The sequence below is a fragment of the Solanum verrucosum genome, unplaced genomic scaffold, assembly GCF_900185275.1.
Source record: "Solanum verrucosum unplaced genomic scaffold, falcon-dt-bn FXZP01000235.1, whole genome shotgun sequence".
Classification (NCBI taxonomy): Eukaryota; Viridiplantae; Streptophyta; class Magnoliopsida; order Solanales; family Solanaceae; genus Solanum; species Solanum verrucosum.
The window spans coordinates 1,971,070-1,990,794 of NW_026019948.1; the positions used below are offsets into that span (position 1 = coordinate 1,971,070).

A 19,725-nucleotide genomic window follows, 5' to 3' on the forward strand; every position below is an offset into this window, starting at 1 on the left:
TTTCGAGCTCATTTTTGCCGAATTTTTTTGTGGACGTCCATTAAGACCTTAGCTATGAAGCCAGTTCGCCCTCACAGCCAAAATGTCCTATTGTCAAGGTCAAATGATCCCCGGATCAAGTAAACCCCCCATTTTGCCGATTTTCATGTGCTATAGTCCATGGACTTTTTGGTGATCTGGAATTCCAAGCTCATTTTTACCAAAAGTTTTCGTGGACGTCCGTTAAGACTTTAGCTATGGAGCCAGTTGGCCGTCACAGTTAAAACGTCCCATTTTCAAGGTCAAACAAGCCCCATATAACGTATACCCTCTATTTTACCAATTTTCGTGTGCTAGAGTCCATGGACTTTTTGGTGATCTGGAATTCCGAGCTCATTTTTGCAAAAAAAAAATTGTGGACGTCCATTAAGACCTTAACTATGAAGCCAGTTTGCCCTCACAGCCAAAATGTCCTATTGCCAAGGTCAAACGAACCTCGGATCAGGTAAACCCCCCATTTTGCCGATTTTCATGTGCTATAGTCCATGGACTTTTTGGTGATCTGGAATTCCAAGCTCATTTTTGCCGAAATTTTTTGTGGACGTCCGTTAAGACTTTAGCTATGGAGCCAGTTGGCCCTCACGGCCAAAACGTCCCATTTTCAAGGTCAAACGAGCCCCGTATAACGTATACCCCCTATTTTATCGATTTTCGTGTGCTAGAGTCTATGGAATTTTTGGTGATCTGAAATTCCGAGCTCATTTTTATCGAATTTTTTTGTGGACGTCCATTAAGACCTTAGCTATGAAGCCAGTTCGCCCTCACAGCCAAAATGTCCCATTGTGGAGGTCAAATGAGTGCTGGAGCAGGTAAACCCCTCATTTTGCCGATTTTCGTGTGATATAGTCTATGGACTTTTTGGTGATTTGGAATTCCGACCTCATTTTTGCCAAAATTTTCCATGGACATCTGTTAAGACCATAGCTATGGATCCAGTTGGTCCTCACAGCCAAAACGACCCAATTTCAGGGTCAAACGATCCCCGGAGCAGGTAAATCTCCTATTTTGCCGATTTTCGTGTGCTTATAGTCCATGGACTTTTTTGTGATCTGAAATTCCGACCTCATTTTTGCTAAAAAATTTCGTGGACATCAGTTAACACCTTAGCTATGGAGCCATTTGGCCTTCACGGCCAAAACGTCTTATTTTTAAGATCAAACGAGCCCCTGAGTAGGTAAACCCCCCATTTTGCCTATTTTCGTGTGTTATATTCCATGGATTTTTTGGTGATCCAGAATTCCGACCTAATTTTTGCCAATTTTTTTTGTGGACGTCCCTTAAGACCTTATCTATGGAGCCAGTTGACCCTCACGGCCAAAACGTCCCATTTTCAAAGTGAAACGATCCTCGGAGAAGGTAAACCCCCCATTTTACCAATTTTCGTGTGCTATAGTTCAGCATCTTTATTGGTGATATGGAATTCCGACCTCTTTTTTGCCAATTTTTTTGTGGACGTCCGTAAAGATCTTAGCTATGAAGCCAATTGGCCCTCAAGGCCAAAACATCCCATTCTCAAGGCCAAACGAGGCCGGGAGAAGGTGAACCCCCCAATTTTGCTGGTTTTTTTGTGCTATAGTCCATGGATTTTTTGGTGAACTGGAATTTCGACCTCATTTTTGCCAAAAGTTTTCATGGACATCTGTTAAAACATTAGCTATGGTGCCAGTTGGCCCTCACGACCATAACGTCCCATTTTCAAGGTCAAATGATCTCCGGAGCTTGTGAACCCCCCTAATTTGCCGATTTACATGTGCTATAGTCAATGGACTTTTTGGTGATCTGGAATTCCGACCTCAGTTTTGATAAAAAAAATTGGTGGACATCCGTTAAGACCTTAGTTATGGAGCCAGTTGGCCCTCACGGCATAAACGTTCATTTTGAAGGTCAAACAAACCCCAGAGCCGGTAAACCCCTCATTTTCCCAATTTTCTTGTGTTATAGTCCATGGACTCACCAAATGAAAAGACCAACATGAGCAAGTGATAGTGGGATTATCCTCAGCCCCTACTAATCCTATTTACATTCACGATATAAACCTGTCAAAGGAAATATTGTTGTCATCGCTTCCGGGGTGGAACTGGAAATATATATCACCAAGAGGACGAGGACGATTAGTAAATACATGGCAATTCTAAAAGGCCTTAGGGAAGAGGAGGGCCTGCCTCGAGGCAAACGGCCTCCGAGAGGAGGGGGCCATCCTCGAGGCAAACAGCTTCAGGGCTGAGGGGGGCCTGCATCGAGGCAAACAGCTTCAGGGCTGAGGGGGGCCTGCATCGAGGCAAACGGCCTCAAGGCGGAGAGGGGGGCTGCCTCGAGGCAAACGGCCTCGAGGTGGAGGGGGGAGAGGTCCTGCCTCGAGACAGGTAGCCTTGAGGCAGAGGGGGTAGGGGTGCGCCTCAAGGCAAACGGCCTCTTGGCGAAAGGGGACGGGGATCCGCCTTGAGGAAAATGGCTTCGTGGCTAAGGGGGACGGGGCACCGCTTCGAGATAAGTGACCTCGAGGCAAGCGGCATCAAGGCGGGGACCTACCTCGAGGTAGGTGGCCTCAAGGTGAAGGCCTGCCTCGAGGCAGATGGGGGCGGGGGCCTGCCTTGAGGTAGGCGGCCGCGGGGGTCTGCCTCGAGGCAGGCGGCCTTGAAGAGGAGGGGGACAGGGACCTGCCTCTAGGCGAAGGGGGGCGGGGGCCCTCCTTGAGGCCGGCGACCTCGAGGCTAAGGAGGACGGGGGCCCTCTTCGAGGCGGGTGGCCTTGAGGCGAAGGGGGACGGGGTCCCGCCTCAAGGCAGGCGGCCTCGAGGACGCCTGGGACAATCATTGTTGTTGTTGGCTACGTTACAGATCCTACAGATCCACGAGGATATATCGTGACTTCTCTCAAGTTTTGCATCAGGTTTCTGCTAGTGATGGCGGAAGCATTTTCTTAGTTCGTCATCCAAGAACTCTGCTTCGAATAAGGTAATTTATTCCCATTTAGTTTCTCTCTGTTCTGCTTGTGGTTAGTTTTAGCATTATAGCTTGGTTTTTCATAGTTTCTATTTCATTTATTTGGTTTTATGATTTTGTTCTTGTTTAGTTCGATCATATACAAAATTTAGGATAAACTTGTTGTGGTCATATTGTGTTCGACTTGATGCTTGTTGTATGAATTTGAAACTATGTTTGAAATTCATGCTTGATCTCTTATGGTTTTGTCTTGATGTTTCATTATTCACGTCCTGCGTATGGTTTAACTTAATTTTCAGAATGTAGTTCAAGGTTTGTTTAAGTATATGCTAGTTTAATCCTTAATCTATTTACTTTTTAGTTCGGTTCGAAGTCTTATTTTAGGGAGTATATCACTGCCTAATAGGTCCCCTTTGATTTATATTTATTTGCTCTTTTTGCATTTAAATTGTGTTAATAGCTTGTTCAAGTTTTCCACTCATGTACAGTAACTTATCCATATATTGAAAGTTTTGGTGTGTAGCCATGACATATCTTCTGAATAGATTAATATCCTTGTATCTCTTAGTAGTTTCCATTCATATCCTTGTATCTCTTAGTAGTTTAAGTAGTCTAAAATATAAGGATTTGTTCTTTGTTTTCTCTCATCGTTTGCTTCTGCAGATATACTCATAATTTCATGGCAATTCTTGGTCACTTCCTTTACGCTTTTTGAATGAATTACGGTCAGTAAAGTATGCGATGGTATTATTATGTGATATTATTAGACCCCTTTGTTTAATTCAGAGCATTAATTAATTTGAAAGTGTCTGTGTGGATGCCCAAAAAGGTTCCTCACATTACCACTGTCCACTGCCAAGCCTCCCTGTAAAGAAGTACTAACATGTGTATTGATTCTTTGAGTGATCTTATCTTGTGATTGTATGATCTAGGTTTCATTTTTTCTTTTCATGTTTGAATTATTCCAGTATTTTCTTGGGGCTTAGTTGGTTGTCCAAGTTTCTGAAGCTTACTAGGTTGAAGTTAGTTTCTCACAGACATAGTATTGTGTGTGCCTATGTAACATAGTATTTGTGTGCCTATGTAACATAGATACTTAAATATTAGAGCATGATTTGTTGGAAGGACATTGTCTCAATTGATTTATTTAGCATCTAATTTGATTGAAAGCATTTTCATACAATATTGGTTCGAATCCAATTCGTGATTCCAATTCAGAATTCCATATGTTTTGTGTCATATATACTCCATAATTGGATGCATTATATTAGTATAACTCTTCCTGTCTAAAAGTAGTTACTCCCAATGCTTGTCTTTTTCAACTCTTTATGATCTTAAAAAAAAGTGGCATCTTCTTATAAAAGTTTTACCATTCTTAATTGAGCATTAGATGTTGATTTTAACGAAAGACATATTTATAGCTGAAGAAATAGGATAAGAGAGGACAAACGATGAATTCTATACTTGTATAGTCCACAATTGGAAAATTGGCAACCACTGATATTATGTTATTATGCAGGTTCCCAAGTGTTCAAACATCTGAGAAAAAAGCAAAACAATGCCAACACCATATACACTAACAAGCTAAAATGCTTAGCTGGAAATCAGCCTTCCCAGATGCCCAATTATTTAAGAAGAATTTTCCTCTGTGAGAAACACGACGATATATAAGATATTGGCACTAATCACTATGATGATGATAGTAAGGCCCTGGGAGTTCTGTTCCTTATAATAGGAAAGATGGTATTTTTTGCAAGATGGCTCAGTGAGCATGGTTTTTCAGCACTTCAAGATCAACTTCTGTGGGATTAGTAGCCTGAATCTCATAATAAAAAGATGAAAACCATCGAGTTCTCTTCTAAATGCATCTTTAGAGGTGGCGTAAAGCATCTTCGCACGGATACGAGATGTTGCAGGAGACCTAAGGAAACAAAAGCAATGCACAGAGAATGTGAGAAGGAAAAAGATTCAAGTGTTACTTATAGTTCTCTGAGATGCTGGACTTGCACATCAATCCCATTGTAGCTATGAAGTAGCTTCCGTACGTGCCATCAAATTGATCAACTACAATAATAGGTGGAAATCAAGCAAACGCACACAGAGGCAAAGGCAAAACAGTGGAAGCATATATGAAAATTCTCAAAATTTTGCTTCCTAAAGACGAGCATTGAGAGTTAGCTACAGAGACCTGAGCATAAACGCATAATCGATTTTCATAAAATGAGAGTAAGATATGTTCTTAATCTTTCAGAAAATACAACCAAATTGATTTCTTTTGGCGTTTGGAAGAGAAACATTTTGGCATTGAAAAGAAATATTTCTGACAAGTGATATACTAACAAGTAATTTACCCGGCCATGAGACAAAATGTTCTTTCGATGATGAAGACAACTTAACAAACTCTATTACAATTTGATATATATATATACCAAAAGAAATGTAATTAGATGTGTATTTTGCTAAATACGTCTTACTTTATGTAGTTATTTTGTATTTTTATATTATCGAAAATCACAATAATTAACACCTTAAGATTATTTAAATATATATATTAATAATATATATTGAGACATAGAGACTAGAGAGTAACATATATTAATTAAAAATTATGTTAAAATTATATTAATTAACAACTTAAAATATTTTTAAAAAAAAGTAAAATTTTGCTTGCCTATCAAAATTCCATATGCGCCGCATAATTTTGGACAAACAAAGTAACAAATGTTTTCTTTAAAATTAAGTTAATAGTCCTATAAATCATAACAATTAACAACTTAAAATATTAAAAAATCATATAAAAAGTTAATTGGTTCTCTTAGTTTTATCATTATCACATAAATTGAAACAAGTAAAATAATATTATATTAGCACGAGCCCGTATCTAGTTTAGTTTGTATAGCTCCTTTAAACCAAAAAAAAATAAAAAATATAGCCCAATAAAATGCTTTCATTACTAAAATAAATAAAATAATACCTCTCACACTTTTTTTTTCTACTTAAAATACAACGCTCCATATAGCCGTTATAGGAGCGTGAGAGATAACTTGGTGTTTTCTGGGAAGTTATCTGTGATGGACACAGTGTTGATCCTACCGGTGAGTCCGATCTTCAGCTAGAACGTATCAATGTTTATTTCAATGAAGCTTCTGGTGGATTATGTTCTTATGGATCTAGAGCTTGGTACTATGGATAGTATCAGATCTGGTTCGTATTGACAAATCTTCCGTCTTGATAACTTTGTGTTTAGGCAGTCTGGTGCTGGGAATAACTGGGCGAAAGGTCATTATACTGAAGGCGCTGAGTTGATTGATGTTGTTCGTAAAGAGGCGGAGAATTGCGATTGCTTGCAAGGTTTTTGCTCATGTCTAATCGAATTCTTATTGAATTTATGAATGTGCCAGTTGCCTTTAGTTTCTGTTTTCGTTTTCATTGCGAATTGCGTACTTATTCTTCCTATTGGTAGTTAACAGTGCAGATATTAGATCTCTTTCTCATTTTTCAGTAGGTTTTGTAGTTCTTAATCTTTAATTAGATATATCTTGATTGCTAATTAATTTTATTGGTAATGCTTAGTTATTCAATTGATGGGGTTTTGCTCTATGCTTTCCTTTTGTCATCAAAGTTTATTGCACATTCATTTTCTTCTTGATGTAGAAATTGTCCCTATGAAGGAGGGCAACATTCTGTGTTGAACTCTTGGAATTCAAGAATTAGGTCCTCTGTTCTTCTGTTTCTCTGAGTAACTGTGTTGTACTATCTTGTTCCATCTTAACTAGTTTAAATGCTGATGCTTTTGATCTGCATGAACTTTTTATTGACAATTATGATTTCTCTGATCTCAGAATGGCTGCAACGACACTTTAGACGAATCGGATGGGACTCTTCAGTCTTGTAGCTAGAGTTCTTTTTTGATTGTTTTTTTTTTTGGGGTAAATAAAACAATTTTACTTATACCAAATTAGCTCATTACAAAAGCAAACAGTGCTGACCCACTGTTTCTCTATGTATCAAATAACCTGAAGAAAATCGAAAATTATTTCGACTCCTTTTACATAGCCTATCAAAATAGTAGACTATTTACTCTACTCTTCATAGTTCCCTTTTCAAACTTGTTGATCAGGTTCTTGTTGTTGTATGCCGTGTCAACAATTTTGTGTCATCTGTATCAGCATGGGTTGCCATATCACCAAACCAAACAAGCAGCTGATTATACTCCCTTTTCCTGATTTCTTCTTTGCCCATTTAACAACCCACTGTACTTCATCCTGCCAAGTACCATTTGTTCTCTGTATGCTCACCCATATTAGCATCCTATGCCATAGGCTTTGTGTAACAGTACATTCAAATAATAAGTGGTCTCTTGTTTCATCAGCAGATTGATAGAATACACATGTAGGAGGAACATCTATGCCAAACTTATGTAATCTGTCAACTGTAGCAAGCCTCTTAAGTAGAGCCAACCATAGAAAGAATTTATGTTGTGGATGGATACTAGGATGCCCTGTTACGCTCTTCTAAGGTACTTTAGGTAGCTGAGGGGGCATAAAAACATACATCATTTTTATCAGGAACTTGTTAAGCACCACCATAGTCTGTAATCTGTTTCTCATATCACCTTGGATTGTAGGAGGAACATCTATACCGAACTTCTGTAATCTGTCAACTGTAGCAAGCCTCTTTAGTAGAGCCAACCATAGAAAGAATTTATGTTGTGGATGAATACTAGGATGCCCTGTTAGGCTCTTCCAAGTAACTTTAGGTAGCTGAGGGAGCATAAAAACGCACATCTTTTATCAGAAACTTGTTCAGCACCACCATAGTCTGTAATCTGTTTCTCAGATCACCTTGGATTGTAGTTGCATTCATGATCAGCTTCATGGATTATGTTGTAGTTATTGATGCTTTTCCATGTGCTTTTTTTAATTTATTTTTTACAGAAAAAAATCCTTCATCAAATAAATGTTAATGATTCCAACATGCTATTTGAATTTCATAAAGTAAAACACTTGTATCTAACTGAGGTGAACTAAGCTAGACCCAAGATGCTGCTGAAGCCATCTCATTCCTGTCTTTGTTTTACACACAAATCAAAATGCCAAAATTCTAACCGATGCCTCGAATTTATGGGTTGTTGTATTGTATGACTCTCCTCCAGCTGTTGATTCTGTTCCAATAGTGTCTCTGAATATTGCAACATGGTATGGATTTTCAATTTCACTCTGTTATGTAAGAAACAACTACAGTGATATCGTCCAGCTTCTCACCATGGTAATCAAATCCAGCCTCACGAGCTCCATCAGAGAAAGGCAAAGACTTAGTATGATCCATTGCTCTTAGTTGTGCCAGTTCTGCTATCCGCTGAGCAGATCCATTGCTCTTAGTTGTGCCAGTTCTGCTATCCGCTGAGCAGATCCATTGCTCTTAGTTGTGCCAGTTCTGCTATCCGCTGAGCAGTCATCTGAGGCCCTAAGCCAGCTTCCATGGCCTGAAATACAACTCCACTGATATCTTCTTCATACAAATTATCAAAAAGCCCATCTGTACCGACAATTAGGACATCTCCAGGTAGAGCAGTAATTTTGAACACCATGGCAGAGCTACGTGAATCACCTGCATTATTGCAATCTAGTTGATTTGGGAAATTAAACCCATGCTGCTGTGAAGGGGATTTAAATACAGCACATCCATTTCTAACCAACATAAATCCGCTATCTCCTAAATTTACTGCATAAAGACCCCCTTCAATGAGTGCAACAATACACGCTGTAGAAGAGCCTTTTGCTTTTGTTCTCACGTAAGCTTTCTCCAGCACCCTGATTAGGTCTACAGAACCTTTTGGTTCATCTTGAATTGCAGATAAAGAGTGAGACATCAATTCACGGGCATATAGTCCAGCATCAATACCAAGATCAGCCCATCCACAACACCATCAGCTACACCGATTGCTGGTGTAAGGGTACAAATAAAATGAGCATCCTCTCCACCAGTTTTTGCTTTAGCAGGATGAGGTAGGTAAAAAGATCCCGAGTTTAGCTGCAAGGGGATCTTTGCTTCAGAAGAATAACAACATCTACAACTTGTTCCATGCCCTTAGAATTATCAGAAAACACATTAGAAGCCTCAGAGGCAGTTCCAGAAAAGAAACATTCCTGGGATAAATTGCGAAAACCTTCCAATCCAAAGCCTTTGTGTGGATTGAGGTTTGTCCTCCTCCTTGCAACATTAGTCGTAAATATTGGTAAAGCATGAAGTTATTGGGCCGTCCTTTGTTTCCTAAACTGATGTTAGTTTACTAACATTTTGAAAGCCTCTTTTGTTGTAAGAAACAATACAACTCTTTACTGACAAACTACACTGCAGGTGCCTAGCAGTCATATTGCCAATGAAATGGCCAATATGAGTCCTTGAACCACAAACAACCATTATGCCTTTCTGAGTATCAATAACAAAAGTAGCTCGGGAAGCAGCAAACCTTCAAGTGCAGAGTTCTGATAACTGTTTAGCGTATGGTTTTATGAAATTCTTTCACCGGCGGCAAAGTCTTTGCTGCCTCAGAAACTATCTTTATCCTTTTCTATCCAAACCCCACTTCAAATATGCCTCAATTTTCACTGTTTGGATGCAAAAGCTGCAATCTTTTTCACTCTAGGGTGCAAATTGGAAGCTTTAATATAAGGGTGAAACTGTAGATTTATTCTTAATTTTATTATATATATAACTTATTTTTTCTTTTTCTTTGGTTTGGATAAAAGCCTTATTTAATATTTGATGCTTTCCTATGTAACTATTGGCCTTTAGCTTTTATAATTATTTGGTTTTACTACATAAAGAAGGTTAATATTAATAAGTTCCGGGAGGGGGGGGGGGGGAGGGGGCCCGCCTCGAGACAAGCTGCCTTAAGGCGGGGGGGCGAAGGGGGAGGGGGGGCCGCCTCGAGACAAGCGGCCTTGGGGCAGGGGGTAAAGAGGGCTCGCCTCGAGGCGGAGGGGGTCCCTGGCCTCAAGGCAGTTGGCCTCGGGGATAGGATGAAGGGGACCACCTCGAGGCAGGCGTCCTCGGGACTAGGGAAAAGGGTGTCGAGGCAAGCAACCAAGAGGCAGAGTGGGAGGGGGGCCCGCCTCAAGACAGGCTGCCTCGGGGAGGGGGGCGAAGGGGGGAGGGGGGTCCGCTTCGAGGCAGGCGACCTCGGGGCGGAATGGGAGGGGGACCCGCCTTGAGGCAGGCGACCTCGGGGCGGAGGGGGAGGGGGGCCCGCCACGAGGCAGGCGGCCTCGGGGAGAAGGGGGAGGGTGGCTCGCCACAAGGCAGGCGGCCTCGGGGCTGGGAAAGAGGGGAGGAGCCTCGAGGCAAGAGGCGTCGGGGAGGAGGGGGAGGGGGGCACGTTAAGAGGCAGGCGGCCTCAGAGCGGAGGGAAAGGGGCTGTTTGCCTCAGTGCAGGCGGCCTTGAGGCGGAGGAGGGAAGGCGAAGGAGGGGAGGGGGGCCCGCCTCGAGGCAGGCGACCTCGGGGCGGAGGGGGAAGGGGACTCGCCACGAGCAGGCGGCCTCGGGGAGAAGGGGGAAGGTGGCCCGCCATGAGGCAGGCGGCCTTGGGGCTGGGAAAGGGGGGAGGAGCCTCGAGGCAAGCGGCGTAGGGGCGGAGGGGGAGGGGGGCCCGTTAAGAGGAAGGCAGTCTCAGGGCGGAGGGAAATGGGGTGTCTGCCTCAGTGCAGCGGCCTTGAGGCGGAGGAGAGAAGGCGGCCTCGAGGAGGAAGGGAGAGGGCAGGCGACGTAGAGGCAGGAGGCGGAAAGGGGTTCGTCTCGAGGCAGGCGACCTCGGAGTTGAGGGGGAGGGGGCCCCGCCTAAAGGCAGGCGTCCTCGGGACAGGAGGGAGAGGGGGCCCCGCCTCGAGGCAGGCTTCCTCGGGGTAAGAGGGGGAGGGGGGCCCCGCCTCGAGACAAGCGGCCTCAAGGCAGAAAGGGGACCGTCTCGAGGCAGGCGGCCTCGGGGCGGACAGGGGAGAGGGAGGGACTCCCTCGGGGCGGAGTGCGAGCACCCCGAAGCGGGCTCTGCCTCGAGGAAAGCGGCCTCGGAGCGGAGGCCCCAAGAAAGGCAGCCTCGGGCGGAGGGGGACCCGAGGGGCCTGCCTCGGGGTATAGCATGGGCACCCCGAGGTAGGCGGCCTCGGGGAGGAGGGGTAGGGAGGCCTCTACCTCGAGGAAAGCGGCCTCAGAGCGGAGGGGGGGCCTGCCCCAAGGCAGGCAACCTCGGGCAGAGGAGGGGGTACGCCTCGGGGCAGGCAAGCGGCCTCTGGGCGGAAGAGGGGCCGCCTCGAGACAAGCAGCCTTGGGGCAAGGGGTGAAAAGGGCTCGCCTCGAGGCGGAGGGGGTCCTCGCCTCAAGGCAGTTGGCCTCGGGGATATGAGGAGGGGGACCGCCTCGAGGCAGGCGTCCTCGGGACTGGGGAAAAGGGCGTCGTCGAGGCAAGCGACCTAGAGGCAAAGTGGGAGGGGGGCCCGCCTCGAGACAGGCTGCCTCGGGGAAGGGGGCGAAAGGGCGAAGTGGGAGGGGGGCCCGCCTCGAGGCAGTTGGCGACCTCGGGGAGGAGGGGAACCCGCCACGAGGCAGTCGGCCTCGGGGAGAAGAGAGAGGGTGTCCCGCCACAAGGCAAGCGGCCTCGGGGCTGGGGAAAGGGGGAGGAGCCTCGAGGCAAGCGGCGTCGGGGCGGAGGAGGAGGTGGGGCACGTTAAGAGGCTGGCGGCCTCAGAGCGGAGGGAAAGGGGGGTGTCTGCCTCAGTGCAAGCGGCCTTGAGGCGGAGGAGGGTAGGGGGGCCCACCTCGAGGCAAGCGACCTCGGGGTGGAGGGGGAGGGTGGCCCGCCATGAGGCAGGCGGTGGAGCCTCTTGGCAAGCGGCGTATGGGCGAAGGGGGAGGGGGGCCCGTTAAGAGGTAGGTGACCTCAGGGCGGAGGGAAAGGGGGTGTCTGCCTCAGTGCAGGCGGCCTTGAGGCGGAGGAGGGAAGGCGGCCTCGGGGAGGAAGGGGGAGGGCAGGCAAAGTAAAGGCAGGAGGCGGAAGGTGGTTCGTCTCAAGGTAGGCGACCTCGGAGTTGAGGGGAGGGAGCCCCGCCTAGAGGCAAGCGTCCTCGGGGCAGGAGGAAGAGCGAGGCCCGCCTCGAGGTAGGCTTTCTCGGGGCAAGAGGGGGAGGGGGGCCCGCCTCGAGGTAGGCTTTCTCGGGGCAAGAGGGGGAGGGGGGCCCTGCCTCGAGACAAGCGGCCTCAAGGCGGAATGCGGGCACCCCGAAGCAGGCTCCGCCTCGAGAAAAGCGGCCTCGAAGCGGAGGCCCCAAGGCAGGCAGCCTCGGGGCGGAGCGCGGGTACCCTGAGGTAGGTGGCCTCGGGGAGAAGAGGTAGGGAGGCCTCCGCCTCGAGGAAAGCGGCCTCAGAGCGGAGGAGGGTCCTGCCCCAAGGCAGGCTGCCTCGGGCTGAGGAGGGGGTACGCCTCGGGGCAGGCAAGCGGCCTCTGGGCGGAGGGAGGCCCACCCCGAGGCTGGTGAAAGAGGCGGAGGGCTCACCCCGAAGCAGTTGTCCCCGGGGCAGCGGCGAAGGCGAAGGCTTGGGCCTCCGCTTCGTGGCGGAGAGGGGCGGCTACCTCGAGGAGGTTGGGGGTCTGCCTCTAGGCGGAGGGGGCGGGGGTTCTTCTCGGGGCGGGCTGGCGCCCTCCTCGGGGAAGGCTGGCTACCTCGACCAAGCGGTCTGCCGGCTCGAGGATGCCTCGAGGCAAGCGGGCTTGCAGGGGCCTCGGGGAGGGCGGGCTAGGGTCTCGGGGTTCAAAAACATGATTGAGACATGAAGTTTTGAGTATTTCCATTACATAGGCTAACACTACCCTCCCAAGACATCTGTTGTTGAATTCAGGTAAGTTGTTGTTGTTGTTGGCTACCTTACAGATCCACGAGGATATACCGTGACTTGAAGAAGTGGACTTATTTATTGCTCCGGCCTTAGCATTAATGACTTGAAAGCGTACTACATCAATTTGAGATCTTGTAGTAGAAAAAACAGATTAAAAGAGTTACCATAGAATTTCTGACACAGCTATCTCAAACCTTCAAAAGTCACGGCTTTGCTTTTGTAATTGTAGATTGCTTTAAAACAATTGGCACCATACGATTTTAGCGTCCATGATGTATGATAGAGGATCATTGGTTATTCATGCTTTCAAAAATCTTTTCAACAAGCCTTGAGTACTTGAGAAAATCCTAGTATTTCATTTCATCTGCAGACAGACGAGCAGTTTGAGCACACTATTCAAATATTAGAGAACATGTTTTTTGGATTGACCTTGGAGGTGATAAACTTACCTACCCTTAACTGGATTTTCTTACAACAACTTTCAGCCTGATACAAGAAGCTTTTGTCAAGGTTCAATTAATCAGACAGAGCTTGCTCACATTTCAAAGTAGGAAATAAAATTCTTATGCAGATTGGAGTAGAACAAACTTAGTGTCCACAATTAGGGACATAGTCTACGAGTCTTCCTTGTGAATGGTGTGATGTGACAGAAAATAAGAAAATTGAACCAGAGGCATATTATAGGCCATACAGATTTATAACCGAGATATGTAGTGGTGTTAGTTTGGCACTTTCTTCGTGAGATTTATAAGGTCTCTATGTGCATGAAACATGGACTATATAACTTGATGAGGACTTAGAAGTATGGAAAGAAGAAGTCAACGACTATTGTTGGCAGACACATAAGAAAGTTATGATCAAAGAATTGGTTGTGACAATGAAAGTCTTATGGATAAATCATACTATTGAAGAAGCTATTTGGGAGTCGGAGCAAGTGTGAGTCATCAAATATGCACTTCAAATTCGGGGACCGTATTTCATAAGGTGGAGAGAATGTAACACCCCATATTTTGAAAATTTGGTCTAAACAAAATAAAAGGGATTTCAAAGTGTAAGGGCCAAAAGCCCACCAAAGTGTCATACTCATACCCTACATTGAACAAGAGATTTCTGAAGAAAAGATTTATCCTCTGTACTTCAAAGAAATAGAGATTCTACGCAGCAAAACAAAAAAAAAAAATCAAAGAAAGGCTGTATGCCTGTATCAACTTCAACTCCTTCAAAGTGCATGTTAAGAAGCTTTCACATATATTTGGACTTCAGCAACTACTATCAAAAATCAAGGTAATGTAGTTAATTCTCTGTTTGAAACTATGTTTGAAATTCATGCTTGTTCTCTTATGGTTAGACTTTATGTTTCATTCATTATTCATGTCCTGCCTATGGTTTAGCTTAATTTCAGAATGTAGTTCAAGGTTTGTTTTAAGTATATGCTAGTTTAATCCTTAATTTGTCTGCTTTTTAGTTCGGTTCAAAGTCTTATTTTACAGAGTATATCACTGCCTAATAGGTCCCCTTTGATATATATTGATTTGCTCTTTTTGCATTTAAATTGTGTTAATAGCTTGTTCAAGTTTTCCGCTCATGTACAATAACTTTTCCATCATTTTGCAGTTCTCATTGAAAGTTTTGGTGTGTAGCCATGACATATCTTCTGAATAGATGAATATCCTTGTATCTCTAAGTAGTTTAAGTAGTCTAAAATTTATATGGATTTTTTCTTTGTTTTCCCTCATCGTTTGCTTCTGGAGATATACTCATAATTTCATGGCAATTCTTGGTCACTTCTTTTACTCTTTTTGCATGAATTATAGTCAGTAAAGTAATCTGGGGGAAGGGAAAGTGCGATGGTATTACTATGTGATATTATTAGACACCTTTGTTTAATTCAGAACATTAATTAATTTGAAAGTGCCTGTGTGGATGCCCAAAAAGGTTCCTAACATTACCACTGCCAAGTCTCCCTGTAAAGAAGTACTATCATATGTGTATTGATTCTTTGAGTGATCTTATCTTGTGATTTATGATCTAGGTTTCATTTTTTCTTTTCATGTTTGAATTGTTCCAGTATTTTCTTGGGGCTTAGTTGGTTGTCCTAGTTTCTGTAGCTTACTAGGTTGAAGTTAGTTTCTCACAGACATAGTAATGTGTGCCTATGTAACATAGTATTTGTGTGCCTATGTAACATAGATACTTAAATATTAGAGCATGATTTGTTGGAAGGACATTGTCTCAATTGAACCTATCCGTGGATGTATGTGAATCCAAGTGACTTTTTATGTTCATCTTCTTTGTTGAGTTAAAAAATATTTCCTTTCTGATATTTTTGTTGAGTCCTGTTTGGTCAACAGCAAGAATTCTCTAATTGGTTCAGTTATAAATCAGGTGAAATGGGGTGGGCGGCCTCAATGCGGAGGGGCTGGGGCCTCAAGGCAGGGGTCTCGAGGCGGGGGGTTGGTTAGGCAAATATCTCACAGAAAGGGGTGCCGAAATCCTGGGGCAGCAGGATCTTCCCATCATGATCGACTAAAGGGAAAGTCGCAAAAGCAATATTGGTTCGAATCCAATTCATGATTCCAGTTCAGAATTCATTCAATCAAAGAAAAGAAGGAAGCATTACGAACACATAGCCAAAGCAGACAGGGTGAGAAGATGTGACAACCAGAAAGAATCCTTTTCCCTTTCTCCAACAACGAATTCGAAAGTAAGCCAATTATAGACATCTATCATACTCGTTGTAAGGTATGAACGGGCAGCAGGGAATCGAGTGAATGACCTTAACGATCGTTTTAGAACGATCGGGGCTCTACGTGGGCGGACTTAGGGAGGGGACCTCAAGGTGGGCGGACTCAGGGTGGGGGCCTCGAGTCGGGCAGACTCAGGGTGGGGGGCCTCTGGGTGTTTAAAAGTAGTTACTAGTTTCATATATTTCCCTTTTATCCTTTATATGTTCTATCTAGTAGTACTGCAGTTTCTTTAATTCAAACTATTAGTGTCGAGATACTATAAGTCTCAGGTATTTGTGATTCTGTGTAATTACTGCTCCTAGAATTCCATATGTTTTGTGTCATGTGTACTCCATAATTATATGCATTATAGAAGTTCCTAATAGTAGTATAACACTTACTGTCTAAAAGTAGTTACTCCCAATGCTTGTATGTTGATTCTAACGGAAGACATAATTTTGTACTTGTATAGTCCACAATTGGAAAATTGGCAACCACTGATATTATATTATGCAGGTTCCCAAGTGTTCAAACATCTGAGAAAAAAGCAAAACAATGCCAACACCATATACACTAACAAGCTAAATGCTTAGCTGGAAATCAGCCCTTCCCAGATGCCCAATTATTTAAGAAGAATTTTCCTCTGTGAGAAACACAACGATATATAAGCTATTGGCACTAATCACTATGATAATAGTAAGGCCCTGCGAATTCTGTTCCTTATAAGAGGAAAGATAGTGTTTATTGCAAGATAGCTCAGTGAGCACGGTCTTTCAGCACTTCAAGATCAACTTCTGTTGGATCAGTAGCCTGAATCTCATAATGAAAACCATCGAGCTCTCTTTTAAATGCGTCTTTAGAGGTGGCGTAAAGCATCTTCGCACGGATACGAGATGTTGCAGGAGACCTAAGGAAACAAAAGCAATGCACAGAGAATGTGAGAAGGAAAAAGATACAAGTGTTACATAACAAGTAGTACTAAATTACATTTAGAAACTTAACAATTGTGATTCAAGAAAAAAAGTTGTTGAGTCCTTAAATGATTGTCATTAGGGGTGTACATGATTGGGTTGGTTCGGGTTTTTCAAATATCAAACCGAATCATTTGTGTAAAAAATTTAAATTTATAAATCAAACCAAACTTATAAAATTCGGATTTTTTCGAGGTTTTCAATCTCGAGTTGGTTTGGGTTTTTCAAATACCAAACCAAACCATTGTGTCGAATTTTTAAATTTATAAATCAAATCAAACTAATAAACCTTGGATTTTTTCGGTAAAGTTTGCATACAAACATATAATTAAGTTGTGCTCCAAATATTTCTTTAGTCTAACCAAAATACAATTATATAAGGTGTTTCTTAAGAAAATAACACAAAATATGAGATGAGTGATGACACTAAAATATTCAATAAAAAATAATAATGAAATCATCATATAAAATAAATATTGCAAAGTCATAATTTAAAAGTACTAAATCATCCTAAAATAATTTTAATAAGTATTAGTTACATTACTAAATATTTAAGAAAAATTAAAATTAGATTATGTATTTTAATTGTCTAAACCAATGTTAAACTAAAGAACAAATATTCAATATTATTGTCATTCTTAGTGTTGAATTGATTTTCTTTTTGCATTAGTATTAATTTGATTTTGATTTAAGTTTTATTATAATTATCAGCATCTATGAACTATAATCTTTATTGGACCATTTCGAATTATAAGTTTTAAACTTGAAATAATATATTAAAAGATAAAAACTATGAAATAGTATAAGAAATATTTTAAAATTATATCAATGTAAATATTATGTATAAAATAAAATTTTAAAATTACATATATAATGTCGGGTTGGTTTTTTTAGTTAAAACCAAACCAACCCAAATATAGTCAGGTTTTTTTTTTCCAATACCAAATCACTAGTCGAGTTTTTTGTTCGATTTAACTCAATTTGCGATTTGATTCGGTTTTGTAAACCCCTAATTGTCAAATATAACAGAACAGAAGGATAAAAAAGACGTCTCTTTTACATCTCTAACTTCCAGAGGGACAAACTTCTATCTCCTTTCTCCTTCACTTCCCCGTCTCGGAAGGAAGCATACGGGAAAACCAAGCAAATTAAAAAATCAAACAATAGTTGCAATCATACACAGATGAAAATATGCACAAGGAGGTGGGAGACTGACCAATGAACAAAGAATATCTTGCTCTTTTGGCAATTCTCAGAAGTCACAAAATCAAAGTCATACACCGCATATCGGCAATCATTTTCTGGCAAAGAAGCAGTAAAGTCATCAAAGCTTTCTGCAGGGCTGCCAGTTTTCTCAACAACAACCTCCTTTTTCATTTCATCGATCTTGAAAATCACATATCTATGAACCTTCTTCCTCTTCAACTCCAAGAATGCATTTTTGCCGTGATCAGCCACACCCATTCCAGAAGAAGCATTTGGCTGAAACTCAAGGAAAAAATCGAGTCCAGTGTCAATACTTCACTTGAAAACAGAGATATAATTTGAGGATTTCAAATATCAAAAATTTAGTTCTTCACTAAGTTTTTGAAGTTCTAATTGGACAAGTATTTTACTTAGGAAAAAAAATTGAAGTTTTGTGAGCGGAAGTCCCAAAAACTGGTTTAGATTAGTCAAAAATATTTTAAGATCATATTTCCAAAAATCTGATCAAATTTCATGGTCAAACATCACAAATTTTCAAAAAGCATACTCTCAAAATATATGATCAAACGCTAGCTCAGAAAACTAATTTAACTTTTCAAAATTGGCATTTATCTTTATATTAATAGTGACGGTGTCAAGCCAAATAAAATTTAAAGCGCCTTGACTATTCCATCGGATATCAGCTACTTCCCAGCAGGAATAGCTAGTGAAACCACCGCATAACTCTGTTGCATTTTATGTTCAATTATCCTAGTTGGAAGATGTACACCCTTATAACTTGATAAGTTGGTGCTAATAAGATTCAGATATTCCCAAGGGACTACAACATAAAGTCAAAATTAACAAGTGAACATAACATACAAATTGATCAAAGACGTAGATGAACAAAACGAAATTAAAGATAGATGACATACCCCTCTGAATTTGAAAGACATGAGAAGAGCAAAAAAAATTAAAGGAGCCTTGAGAGGAAGAAAGGAGTTGAAGGTGTTGTTGATTGAGTAGATTAGATTATAATTAGAGAAGAAAAGAAAAGATACTGCCAAAATGAAGCAAATAGTATTTATTCTGGCTGTTCTTCACACTAGTTATCTTTTATGTCTCTATCAAAAAAAAAAAAAAAAGAGATCCCCAACAAACCTTCTCAACTCAGGGTCGGTGCGTTGATTGAACGCTACCCATACTTTTTGCGATGCCAAACGCCAATTTGACCATGCATTCCTCTTCAACATTATTGCCTTTTCCTCAATACTAATAATGTTTTTGACTAATGGTATCAAATTGACAAGTTAAAAAAATGAAATGACTTGTCCAAAAGATATCAATCGATTTGGCTAAATTAGAGGTCATAATGCAACTCACTAAATTCTTACTAAGTTATAATTATTGAAGTATCTAACAAAGAAATTTTTATTATAATGATATATAATATATCAAATAAAAAATTTATTTTTTTTGGAAGTGTTTTTTTACAAAATTTCTTATAGTGATATGTCGAACTATATATCAACCTAGTTTTTAGATGGGCTAAATTCGGAAGGTCAAAATAAGCTAATTTTGTTGTCCTTATTTTTGTCATTATGTAACAGCTACAGTAATGGTGTTAGATCAATCCTTATTGTCCAGTTTAAGCTGGTTAAAATCGTCTCCTGAATGATCACGTTAAATCATTCATTCATTGACATATTCTCTGAAAATTTCTAGTTTGGCAAGCTAAACACGAATATTAAAATTGACAGTTGGCTCTTTTTTTCATTATTTTTTCTAATTTATCCCCTAAATATGAAGACTGCATGGCCCCAAAAGATTGAAAAACTGCAAGTTTTCAAGAGAAGAAAAGCCTAATGTCGAAGAGACTTACGGTCCACTCGTAAGAATATCATTCATGATTTACTACTTACTAGTGTTCTATACACAACCATTAATACGATTAAAAATTTATATTGCATTGT

General features: G+C 42.0%; 3 protein-coding genes and 1 pseudogene across 4 annotated transcripts in view; 2 read left to right on the forward strand and 2 right to left on the reverse strand.

Moving 5' to 3' along the window:
- Positions 1–8,146: 8,146 nt before the first annotated feature.
- On the reverse strand, positions 8,147–9,654 carry LOC125811245 (probable protein phosphatase 2C 55; annotated as a pseudogene).
- Positions 9,655–10,176: 522 nt separating this feature from the next.
- Positions 10,177–11,321, forward strand: LOC125813615 (uncharacterized). The gene is made up of 2 exons (XM_049493090.1): positions 10,177–10,402; positions 10,702–11,321. The coding sequence occupies exons 1-2, from the start codon at positions 10,177–10,179 to the stop codon at positions 11,319–11,321; spliced, it is 846 nt and encodes a 281-aa protein (XP_049349047.1).
- A 923-nt stretch (positions 11,322–12,244) lies between these two features.
- LOC125813616 (uncharacterized) lies at positions 12,245–12,808 on the forward strand. The gene is made up of 2 exons (XM_049493091.1): positions 12,245–12,342; positions 12,430–12,808. Exons 1-2 carry the CDS (start codon positions 12,245–12,247, stop codon positions 12,806–12,808), a joined length of 477 nt encoding a protein of 158 aa, XP_049349048.1.
- Positions 12,809–16,075: 3,267 nt separating this feature from the next.
- Positions 16,076–19,725, reverse strand: part of LOC125811166 (actin-depolymerizing factor) — a 154,725-nt gene continuing 151,075 nt past the window's right edge. Inside the window, exons 2-5 of one of the 2 annotated variants that reach the window (XM_049490699.1) lie at positions 18,688–18,721; positions 17,784–18,049; positions 16,325–16,503; positions 16,076–16,191 (exon numbers count right to left, since the gene is read on the reverse strand). In XM_049490699.1, the coding sequence (XP_049346656.1) occupies positions 16,353–16,503; positions 17,784–18,049; positions 18,688–18,708 (438 nt within the window). In that variant the 5' untranslated portion in view covers positions 18,709–18,721 and the 3' untranslated portion in view covers positions 16,076–16,191; positions 16,325–16,352. Of the gene's footprint in view, positions 16,504–17,783; positions 18,050–18,687; positions 18,722–19,725 lie in introns of both variants that reach the window. The other variant, XM_049490691.1, reaches the window with a different exon arrangement.

Coding starts and splice junctions, on each gene's coding strand:
- LOC125813615 (XM_049493090.1), top strand. CDS start 10,177: ATGGGAGGGGGACCCGCCTTGAGGCAGGCGACCTCGGGGCGGAGGGGG. Junction 10,403..10,701: donor AGAGCGGAGGGAAAGGGGCT/GTTTGCCTCAGT, acceptor AGCGGCCTTGAG/GCGGAGGAGAGAAGGCGGCC.
- LOC125813616 (XM_049493091.1), top strand. CDS start 12,245: ATGCGGGCACCCCGAAGCAGGCTCCGCCTCGAGAAAAGCGGCCTCGAA. Junction 12,343..12,429: donor CGGAGCGCGGGTACCCTGAG/GTAGGTGGCCTC, acceptor GCCCCAAGGCAG/GCTGCCTCGGGCTGAGGAGG.